Source organism: Ambystoma mexicanum, chromosome 12 (genome assembly GCF_040938575.1).
Source record: "Ambystoma mexicanum isolate Mex_15411 chromosome 12, UKY_AmexF1_1, whole genome shotgun sequence".
In the NCBI taxonomy this organism is placed as follows: Eukaryota; Metazoa; Chordata; class Amphibia; order Caudata; family Ambystomatidae; genus Ambystoma; species Ambystoma mexicanum.
The window spans coordinates 1141697776-1141709926 of NC_090936.1; the positions used below are offsets into that span (position 1 = coordinate 1141697776).

General features: G+C 44.9%; 1 protein-coding gene across 2 annotated transcripts in view; it reads right to left on the bottom strand.

Annotated features, from left to right (window-relative positions):
- Positions 1 to 12151, bottom strand: part of NUP107 (nucleoporin 107) — a 790450-nt gene that overhangs the window by 693293 nt on the left and 85006 nt on the right. For both annotated transcript variants that reach the window (XM_069629720.1, XM_069629721.1), the window contains one exon: positions 4349 to 4440. In XM_069629720.1, coding sequence (XP_069485821.1) covers positions 4349 to 4440 — 92 coding nt within the window. The remainder of the gene's footprint in view (positions 1 to 4348; positions 4441 to 12151) is intronic.

Consider the following 12151-nt stretch of genomic DNA (forward strand, 5'->3'; position numbering starts at 1 on the left):
ATGAGATCAAAACCTGTGGCATGCTCGTAGACTTGCAAGGTTAGGGTACGATATGATAGGTTATTTATAACGTGCTTAATACCCAGAGGTTTCTAAGCGCAGACACGGGGATCGAACCTGTGTTGCTTCGTGTCGTCTTGCTTCCAAGGCGAGCACATTGCCGCTGAGCTAACCTCCGGATGATTGACGGTGAAACCAATCGATCTAGTGGCCTGCAAGAACTCCATCACAGAGTCTGCCTAAATCACCGAAAAAACATGGTAAGAAGGGAGCGATGGTAGAGGAAGCGTGGGAAATGCATTAGTTGAGGGACTCGCCAAATAGGTTTAACCATGTGATCGAGAACTTGCTCTGAAAGCAGGCAAGCAAGCATGCTCTCTGAATGGCCAATTGTTCAAAATGCAATATAGTACGGCAGTGATCCGTTTATACAGCAGCGTGTGCCCCAGTAAGCATGCAATGGAAAAACAAGGAAAGGGGAGAGGCCATGAGCAAATGACTTGATATTAAATAACTCAAGCAAAAGTTACATTCTAAAAAAATAAAAAATAAATATAAATATAATAAAAAAGCAGGGGCTGCGTGTTTATTACCACCATTCAAGAGATGGACTACCAGCCCGTTTTATGTTGCAGGCTGGCTTCCCATTTGCCGACTGGTAGACAAAGGACGCATATGTGGGGGCAAAGCAGCAGAGCGATGGTCCATTCTGGGGTGCAGAGACAGTTATAAGCTGGCTGAAGAATGGGACACAAATAAGGATACAGGTAGCAGGACAGAGGGGCCAGGAAGGACTGCTTATGTATGGGTACATTTGAGCAAATCACTGTTGCAGAGGACACCATCAGACTAGCGTGGGAGGGCAGCTAAACAGTGCAACATGAGAGACCACCACCATAAACTGAAAGCAAACCTCACATTTACCCCATCCACTCCCTCCGCTGCCACGTTACAGCCACTGGGCCACTGTGTGTCCAAGTGCAGAGGGGATAAAAGGCATTAGCAAACGGTAGATCGGTTTCGAATAATACATTTGTAAACCTATAATATCACAATTTACTTATGTTTATCGAAGAATAATGCAAGAACAGGAAATCAAGAGCATGCTGTATTTTCAAAAGTTTGCCCTGAACTAGGATTTTAAAGACGTACTGTTCCAGGAATGCTATATTTTCCCTAGTTTTGATTAGCATGTGCACCGGGTGTCACCAAAAAAGCAAAAAAGGAGCGATACCAAGAAAATTATTCACACAGCAATAAGTCCACAACATGTCTCTAATGTTCATAAGAATGTAGTATTGATCCAGTGCTGGTGTCTAGTAATTTTCTGCACAAACTATAAGTTATATAGTAATGCACTGTGGTAACTATTGGCGCGATCTAGGAAGTCTTACTAAAAGTTGTGGAGTGTAGGCAAGCAGCACCAACAGCCCTTCCACATATTTTTATCAGACCAGGCTACAAAGTAAATATTATTGTGTAATGTTCATTGTGAATTTCTGAAAATAGCGATATTAAATATGGTGGGGTACCGAACTTGCAAATGCAAGGTACAGTAGCACAGCCAAACCTCACAATGCGTCAAAGCAACATCTTGACCATGTACAGGACGTACTCTCTACGGGACTTGTGCCTCAGAATTGTCATGTTTGCAGTTGGTTATTTTGTGTTTCTTTGCTCACTTCACATCCAAAAACGAGAACGGATGCAGAAGTATGGGGGAGGGGTGAAGGGGGGGGGTGATGATCATGGCCTTACGAACAATCCCACAAAAAACCTGTATTGCAAGATAGAGAATCATTTGCACAGATTTTACAGTACAAACCATGCTTGTGAGGCTGTTCGAGTTCCAAAAGAGTGGAGTACGAGGGGTGCGAACAACCCAAAGAAAACACAACACACAAATACACAGTCAATTGGCCAGCAGATAAATAACAGTGCCTCAAAGATGGAATGAGCACAGTTGTCCATACACACCACATTATCAGAAATGCATGTTTCATGAACAGATAATGGCTGGCTGGCATAACAGAGGGATTGTCATGCGATGGTCATTGAGGAATGCCAAGTGGATGGTGATTTGCCAGTAAATAATTACTATTCCTGCCAAATAGAGGTTGGCGATATGCTTGCTTAAGTTCGGGGACGACCAACAATGTCCATTCCATATGGCAACAACAGCCCTGCAATAAGGGCCATGTAACCACATAGACAGGGACCTGGACAGGGCACAGAACAAAAATACTGGTGTTTGGTGTTGGGTTCTATCCTATCCATGCCCTACAGATGGGTTCTCCTCCGACCTTCCTCTTCAGTGCCCCGATGAAAACTTGGTTTCTCTGCTTCTCCTCGAAAGGCCTGCCTCACATGGTCTCCTCAAGCATCTCCTTAATGCCTCACCACATGCTTGCATCATCGCCCACCTTTCTTGAATTCCATATAGACAACAGGGGTGCCTTCCTCTACGTTCATCTCTTCTTCACACCTTATTCACTCCACCTCCTCCACTCTTAAATAAACACGTCATCAGACCTCCATTCCTCATCCCACTTCTAGTATCCCCTTACACATCCTCATCTTCTTCTCCCCTTCCCATTTCGGATCTTACTGCCACCGTCGGCTCCTCCTGAACAACTCCTCGTATCTCCTCCAGACTCCTCTGCTCCACAATCATCGCCCTTCTCCAACTTCTGGCACAATTTATTCCTTCTCCAAACTCACACCTATGCCTTCCCTTGGCCGCGTTTTATAAGTTTCTGTTTGAGGATTGGTGGGCTCCTACTGTGCCTATGCAGGTTTCCTGCATTAAACAGCCAAGTGTTCAAAGGCGCGATCCATCTAGAATGGCACAGTCTGCGGGCACATGCACAAAGAAAACCTAGCTTCATACAGCTCCATAGAGGACATGATGCTCTACAATAGATGCAGGGGCTCACCAAGCAGCTTCCCAGTGGTCTAACTTCACCTGTGCTTCATCAGGGTGCTCCCCCACTGTTTGTTCTTCCATCTCCATCACATGCGAGGTGTGCAATTACAGCGGGCCTGGCTGAAGGGCCCCCAAGACCAAGGTTTGCTATTCACAAAAATAATGATCTGCATAATTCATTAGACAGTCTAGCATTCCTGGAGTACACATGCAACATGCCACTGCTCCCTGGCTGAAGTGTGGAGGGCTTTGCAGGAGATAATCCCCAAACAACCCTCATGCCCTGCTTGATAGAGGGGAGCGGCACCCGGCACCCATGGTCAGCATTACCCACACAGCTGCACTCAGGAAGAGGATACTGTCACAGGGGACAGAAGGAAGACTTTGAGCAAACATCTTGCAATTGCATGGCTGTGAATTTAGGTCTTCAGTTGAGGCTGTTGGAACCGGACCCTGGAGGTTAGGGGCAACAAATTTAACTAAAGCCCTGGGCAACACTTCATAGAGTTACATTATACTATGTGAAACACAGCTGAAAGTTCCAAGAGGAGAAGCAGATGCCACAGACCCTTATTTAATAGAAGGCACGGTTGATAAACTGCAGCATGGCAGTTTCTGTGCAACATCACACTGAAGGTAAAGTTACTTCCCTATAAATGTGAGGCAAGCTGAGACAAAGCTATAATCCGGACACAATCTCCCCAGCAATAATCCTGCCATGACCTTGCATCTCCATATTCTAATCCACAATAAATTCAGACCAAACCAGACATGAAGCGTTTGTCCTGAAATGTGCCGATTTGAGGATTATTAGCGCACAGTAACACTCCCAGACAAGTCCGGAGGGTTCAATAGTGGGGTTGGCTAGTTCTTGTCACATAAACGTTAAGGTATAGAGAGAAAGAGCATACGAGTACTATTGCTTTGGAGAGGTGTCAGGATTATTTTTTTGGAACAGTTTTGGGGGGTAGAGTACAAAGTAGAACCATTTTAATAGCTTGCTTGTGTAAATGGTGTAAATGGTGCTTGCCAGAGCGACCAGTGATTAGGCGAGAACTGTTTGGGGGATGTGGCTCCAAGGAGGTCTTTTGAAGGGAACGTGGGCCACCTGGAGACAATTTTAACTAGCTTAGTGCGATCTTGCAGAAGTGACTTGCTGCGAAACCGATCCCTTCGAAAGTGAGGACTGCCTTTTTTAATCTGAGTATTTTCTTCCTGCTCCCAGTCTTTGGCCAGCACCAGACAAGGAGGATGCAATGAGCTAGATACAGAGCAGACAGCTGGGGAGGACTAGAGTCCAGTGCTCCACCTGGCACCTGACCAATCTATATAATCTTGGAGACACCCACATGAAAAATGTGAAAATGCACACGAGAAGCCTGACACTACAAAGTTCTTGTCACACAACCAAGAAAAGGATACTCGAAACTCTCTTCTGAGCACTCCGCCGCCGAGCTGCCACAGATACCTCCGCCTCTCGCACCACCGGAGACGGCATGGAACCCAAATCCCTCCTGTAAAACAGGTAAACTGATAATTACTAAACGAAACCATACTTTATTGGATCTTTTTTTTTTTTAAAACAACAAAAACCAATTCATACAGCTCAATCAACATACAAACGTTACATCATGAAAACGCATAGTAGAGCAATTGATCATGGTTTGCCAAGAAAACTTCAGAGTGGACTTATTTGGAGCCCTAACCCCACCTTGGACTCCCAATTTGTCAAATTGAAGACTCCAAACCCCTTTTTAGATTAATGGGCTCGAAGTCATCAGTTAGGAATAGTCGCATAAGAAGAGAAAATGCACACTTTATGGGTCATATATATGAGAAACTACCATTTTGGTTCAAGTTTCAGGAGCAGGAACTAGATGTGCTGCGATCTGTATCCAGAAAGAATGCCCCAAAGTGGAGCAGCGACAAATAAAAGCAAATTATTCTCATTTTAAGTGAGCAGAATGTAGAAAATGTAAAAGACTCCAGAGGCGGAATCAGGGGTTTATCTAGCTGGACCATGCACGAATACCTTTGAACATTCCAATACGACAGTCTAACATGTCATTCTCTAGGACATTCACAGGTTGCGTGGACCTTAGTTTGGGTAAATGATAAATGGGTACAACGTTTTGTCTGAAATCCCTAAATAAATTTCAAATTAATAAACCATGGTCTTCCCCAAATCTTCAATGGATCCATCCAGTTAACATAACGGCTTTCTGGAGACGAACGAAGCTGGGCTGCCATCTCTATTAGGGCCAATTCTGCTAGGGTGGTGAAAACCATATATACACACGTTAAAGCGAGGAGTGTGTATTATTTGCAGGTAACCAATTAGTGTGCCGAATCCAGAAATTGTGGAATTCTACTCACTGTTCTTTTTTTTTAAATCAAGTACAGTTATAGCCAGTAAGGGTTTTTATACAAATAATCCAGATTACACGCCCCAAAAGAAAAAAAAGAAAAAAGAAAAAAAAAGTGTGAAAGAAAGCAATACCAATAGAAGGCAAGTAAATAGGTGTGTGGTTGAAAGATTCAGCAGATTCCAAATGGTCATCCTAAGTTTCGTTAGGTGATAAATCCGTGATAGGTGATTCATTACCGTGAAAGAATAAGTCACGTCTGTTTTTTTTTAATCAAGTTGTGAAGAGTTCAGGGTTACCATATGCCTGTGCCGCTGTTCTGCGTATATGTACTAGTCTCTCACAGTCCAGTACTAAATGTTTTAGTGCTTCCAACACAGCAGATCCACAGTCTACACGTGCAGGTATTTCTGGGGAAATGTTGCCTTTCACCCGCCACCTCCTACGTTTCTACCGCATGAACTTCATTCTGATCTATTCATGAAGTTCTCTGGAAAGGCATTTATATAGACCAGTGCTGTTTTAGGTTGATCAAATATTCACTACTCGAGGATTTGCAACCTAAATCTACCACTGCTTGAACCTACCACAGATTACGAGTCATTTTAAATAGGGTTTTGAAGGTAGGTCTGCTGATGACAAGGGTGAAAGTTTATGTCGTTCGCACCATGCTTCAGATTCAAGTGTTAGCACAGCTGAAGACCAGGACTGGGCTCCAACAAACAACATACAATTAGCGATGGATCACATTTAGAAGAGTATTGGAAGTGGAGTTCGTAAGTCGCCAGTATAAAGGTTAAGCGATGTCCAAGTCGGCTGGAGGCCAACACGGCCATCGAACTCCATACTTACATTTTCAGCTGGGAGTCATAGGGGAACCTTGAGCAGAGATTTAAGACAACGGCTATTTGTTTGAGATGTTCGATATTACGAGCCCAAATTTGAGCTCAATTTAATATTTTGGGTAAAAGTTTCATAGTTTTCACCATAACAGCTTTTAAGCATTAGACCCAATGCCTTGAGCAAACAGTTTTGCCCCGCCCAAGGGCTGATGAATGGATAAGGAGAGATTGTCAATGTGTGCATTCCATTTTAATTTATTGTAAGTAGTCGAAGTGAGTGACTGCTTCTAGGTTGGAGTTATCTTTTTTCCAAACATAGTTGGTACTTCAGCAGCATTGCTTTGCCTTACAAATCATAATTTTATATTTTTGGATATTGACCCCAAGACCATTAGTATTGGAATATGTGGCAAGAGAATTAAGAGAAGTTTGTAAACTTTAAGACATGTAGTTAAGTAAGAGCAGGTTATCTGGTACCCCAACCATGTCCGGTGTGATTGGCACACCCCAGGCGGGTAGATGTCAGCAGTCAATGCTTCTGGTTAGACTGCCAGATGAAGATTAAACAGGAGTGGGGCCAGTATGCATCCCTGCTTAAGTCCTACATACGTGCGCACAGGAGCGGTAAAATGGACAGTAGTAAAGATCCTGACTGGTCTCAGAGTGCAATGTGATGATCAAGTTTAGGAGCCCAAGTGGAATCCCACAACTGGTCAATGTATGCAATAGCACCTCTCTCTTACCAATCACACTCCATCCCGTGCAGTGCATACAAAGGTTGCGCATCGTTCCAGGCAACCGCAAATGTTAATCACCTCTTTGGCATTAATATTTCCATTAAATGTATCCCGTGCAATATCTCTCTCCGCCCCTGCTAGGTTAGAGCGTTTACACCCATCTCTTTAAATTATGCACCACTGAAAATGGGCTCAACTTAAAAGGCTCCTACTGAGCAGTGGGCAAAAGGTCACTGGTTTGCTCACTAAATACGAGCAACTCGCACTATTGGTGAGAAAAGCCTCACTTAGGGAAAATAAATCTACATTTCAATTACAGCTGCCCTGCAGCCTCAGCAGGTTTGCAAATGTTCCTTTTCCTCGAAAGTAAGTTTAGCGATACAGATGATCTGCTCACACAACACCCACCTTAATCCAATGAATTCTTCCACAACTCTCACCTAATGTACACAAACTCGGTCCTTGTTTGTAAAGAATGTGCACTGTATTGCCAATTTTATTTATTTACTTGTACACATCCAACAATTTATACAAAGTACCTGCAGGAGATTAGACGTGTTTCTTAGAATAAACTGGAGCAGGCTACTATACTGCAACATATCAAATCAAGTCAATCTAGCCTTAAATCAAATGGTATACAATGAATAAAAAAGTAAATCCTACAATAAAGCAATTTCCCATGGAGAAATGTGCTCAACTATTTAGAAGGACGAGACAATAGCCTAACAAATCGTGTGTGCGCCTTTCCATTACTGATTTTGCATATTTCTGCACACAGACCAAAATACCCTGCTTGCCAGAGCCATACCTTTTTCCCCAGAGGAAATCGATAGTACCTGCCTGGGGTTTGCCAGGTGTGAGGCAGAACATAGTGCTTAAAAATGATGCAGGAGTGGTTAAAGTTCTCTGCGCTGCAAGGACATCTCTGCTCTTAGCCAGCAGACAGGTGTGCTAATATTAAAACATGGTTAGGCGCCTACAAATAGATATCAGAAGAAATTACCCCTGCGTCTATCATTTACAATAAAATGTCCCGACAGTTTTCATTAGACCATCATAACTTGCATGCATACTGAAACATCGCTAGACCTCAAGACTTGCGCACATAAAAATAAAGTCAAACAATTGTGGAAGACTTTAGATTAAAGCCAACCACTAGCATAACCACTTCAAACAACCTCCTGCACATCACTATTTTATCACTAGTGTCTGCCATTGCAACCACGGCTTTGCCATTGGTGGCCGTTCCAGGCTGATTTGCATATCGCTGGACCCATCTGCATTTGCGCAGACGAGCTACAAATGCTGGTGTGAAAGGAACCAGAAGAACACGATGACAGGAAGAAGGTCATTATTGTCTGAAGAGAGACTCAAGCTAAAAATGCATATTTTAATCTGCATGAATTGCTGGGTGCAAAAATGCAAGGATTACAAGATATTTGTTGCAGAGTGAAAATTATTTTTAACTTAATTGTTTTTGCAAAAATGCTCCCCACTGGGAATTTTTTTATTCCCTAAAAATCATTTTACGCCCAACTTAAAAAAATAGGGAGTAAAATACTCAATGGAAAAGTAAAAAATGAAGCAAGTTCTATTATTCCTAAGAGTATGCATGACTCCAACATTCTAGCATCCCTCTCGTCTGTCCTTAAGCATACAAGGATCCAACATAGAACAGCAACAAAATAACCTTCCCAATACCTCCACCAGGATATCATACAGGCGCAAAACTAAAATCAATTCCCTTTCGATCCGAATCTTAATGTGGGTAAGGATAATCGTTCACCAAGGTGTGATCAGTTCCCAGGCTCAAATCTGGAATCAGTGTCTCTTGGGAAGGTCAAAAAGTAAAAGTTCTGAGGTTTGCATTAGGCTGGGTGCGCCGTAATACAACAGAACGGGTCTGAGGGGGGTAAGCAGAGGGGGACGGTGACAGAGGCAGATTTGCAGTTTCATAAAACCAAAAACAGAGAACGCCAAGTAAAATATCTCAAGACTCCCCTCACATTTTTCTCTGGTTGCTTCCTCGCACTCTTAGACCAAACTCTCACTCTCTGGTATTTGCAACCTTCTTGGTGGGGGTTATTGGGTTACTAGAGTATGGTGGAGAGACCTCCTCCAAGAGGCAGAATGGTTCTGGTCAGGTAGTTTGTACCCAGGGATTGCCTTGTACTAAGATCCAGAGTCAAAAGCAAGGAGGCGGCCGTCCTAGGACAACTTCTGGCTCTTTACTAAGCCACTTACCAGCACCACTTACCTGAAGGATCTGCCTCTATGGCCCACCTGTCCAACCCGCCAACTCCTGCTTGACATCTTACCAAGAGCTCACACCTAGACAATCCCTTCCCTCATCTTCCTCTGTCCTCATGCTTTGCCTGAAACTCCTACACGAATCACCAGCGCTCTCTCCACTGCACATTTTCTCCTCTTTAACTGTCTCCTCGTTGTTCACCACTACCTTCTCAGGCATCTCTGTACCAAGTAACTCCTTGAACACCACCTCATTATACCCATCTTCTCTACACTCGTCTTGCCTCCAATCTCCCTCCGTCTCTTCTCCAGTCTCCTGCTCTCCACAGCCATCGCCAAATGAGATCCTTTTCCCCATGGCGCTCTTCCTTTCACCTTTTTATACGTACCTTAGCCTGACCCTAGGGAGGATTCAATCCCTATTGGTTTCAATTGTAGGTTTGGGTTTAAGAACAAGGATTGGCATGTCCGTGGCTGGTCTGTCCCGTCCCTGCTTAGCCGGCCTTAGCCCTACCTCTTTTAACCTAACTGGCCTGAGGTGTGGGCATTCATAGGTCTTCTAAGGATCTTGGCTACTTGCTTGTGCTTCCTGGGTTAGTTTGGGTCCTACCCTTTTCCCCTATGGCTTTGCAGCTCAAGCTGATCACATAAGGAGAAACAAGTTCTTAGGATCTGATGGTTCCGCAGAACAGTCTCCCCCCCCGCCCCCTTCTTGGCATGTGTGTGAGCCAACTCACAGCGGCTTTCTCCGCTCACGGTCCCACGCAAAACCAGGCTGATCGTCCCAGACGGTCTGCATCACTGGAATCCATCTCATACCTTGCTACTCATTTCCTGGTGACTTAAGGAAAAGGAATTATTTTGAGGTGGGTGCCAACCTTAAAAGTATTCCACCATAACCGGTACCATTATAGGAGCTTAGGTCTTGGCGCTTCCATGCGACGATACCCCAGCTTTCCGTCCATGGCATGGGGGAATTCTAGCCAAGCCTCTCTCGAAGTTCAGCATCACCTGGCTTGTAACCTCACTATCCACCCTTGCAATCAGGCAGTGGATTTTGTCCCACTCCCCCCCCCCAACGTGTAAAGCCAATCTGCAATGTGTGAAGTCAACCGTACTCCGATGGTGCGGTTTAAAACGACATGCATGTATGGCTAGTCTAGAAATAATCCACTGGAAACCTTCACTTAAAAAAAACCAACAGGTGATAGCCAAATTGGCGGTACAAAGACAAACACAGCACGCACCTTTGAAAGATGTGCTTGTCAAAATTTAAAACTATCCACAGAATATTTCAAAAGCACACAGAACAGTCAACGCCTAGGAGATTTCTCACTGTATGGCAAAGCCGGGAAGTGCATGTTCCATGCCTCTGGCGTGGAGTTACTGGGGCTTGTCCCCTCTCCACAGAGAGAACAGATGAGCACGTCTAATGTTAAGGCAGTCCTAGACTGTCCAGTCCCGACTTCTGTTAAAACACTACAGTCCTTTCTGGGATTCGCCAACTTTTGTAGACCATTTATATTGCAGCCCCCCGCTCACACGATTGACAAGCCCAAAAGTCCCATACGTGTGATCCAGAGATAGCAAGAAGGTGTTTGATGCCTAAAGAAATGTAAAAAAAAGCTCTCGCTCTCCCCCAGTCTTGCCGCATCCCAACCCGCAATAATCCAGCTTCGTTGAAGCCGATGCCTCTACTTTTGCAATTGGAGCCATCCTCTCACAGCATTGCCCTTCCAACAGATTACATCCAGTGACATAACTAACTCGCAAGTTGACACCAGGAGAACAACTGTACACTTATGGAAAAGGAATTGCTACACTTTGGGCAGCTTTCAAGGAGTGGAGACACCATCTTTTAGGGGTGAAAAATCCCATCACGGTTTACACAGACCACCATAATCTACAGGCCCTTGCATCGCTGAAATGTATCAATGCACGACAATCTCGATGGCACCAGTTCGTTTCCAGGTTTGACATTACAGTTAAATATCACCCAGGAAGAAAACATGGGCAAGCTAATTCCCAGTCACAGCAAGAGCAGCAGACAGTATGTGACACTTCTGATGAGCAACTCCTACCTTCCGAAACCACAATGTCTCTGCTTGCTGGCAGCAGCCTTAGTCAACCTAGTCTGCGAATGGAGCCGGCCGTGGAGCGCGGGTCTTAGACCGTTGTCCATGCTCAACCAGGACAGCAAAATAATCACGGCGGTGCTGGCTAATAGACTGAAGAGGGCGATTAAGAAACTGATACACCCAGATCAGACGGGATATGTTCCGGGTAAGAACATCACCGATAACCACAGGAGGCTACACCATGTCATAGACCAAACTGAGGAAGACACGGGCGAGCTGGCTATAGTGTCGTTAGACGCGGTCAAGGCCTTCGACTCGGTACGATGGCCCTGGCTGAAAGCGGTCCTGAAGGGGTACCGAGTGGGACCCGGATACCTCAGATGGGTCCAGTTGTTTTACAGCACCCCGATGGCGAGGGTCAGGACAGGGTCCACGGTCTCAGACTCTTGGCAACTGGGCAGGGGGACCAGACAGGGATGTCCCTGGTCACCTATGCTATATATACTGGCATTGGAGCCGCTGGCAATATGCCTGCGACAACAATATGGGGAGGTGGGCATAAACACAGCCAGTGGAGAGCATCTGATATCATTATATGCGGATGATATGCTCCTTTATTTGCGCTACCCAGAAGAAAACCTACAGTACGTCCTAGAGGTGATAGAACGGTACGCCATCCTCTCGGGAATATCGGTGAACCCTGGAAAGTCCAGCCTGTTCCCTTTGGGTAGATATAGGAATGTCCCGGTGCAGAGGTTGCCTGTTCTGCCAATACCATGGCAGCCCGTAACATTTAGGTATTTGGGAATAAACATTTACCACAAGATCGAGACAGAACACAAGCACAACACAGAAAAGGCGATAGAGGGGATTAAGAACAGTATGGTATTTTGGTCCAGATTGCCCCTGACCATGATGGGGAGGGCGGCCTTGCTCAAGATGGTGGTCCTGC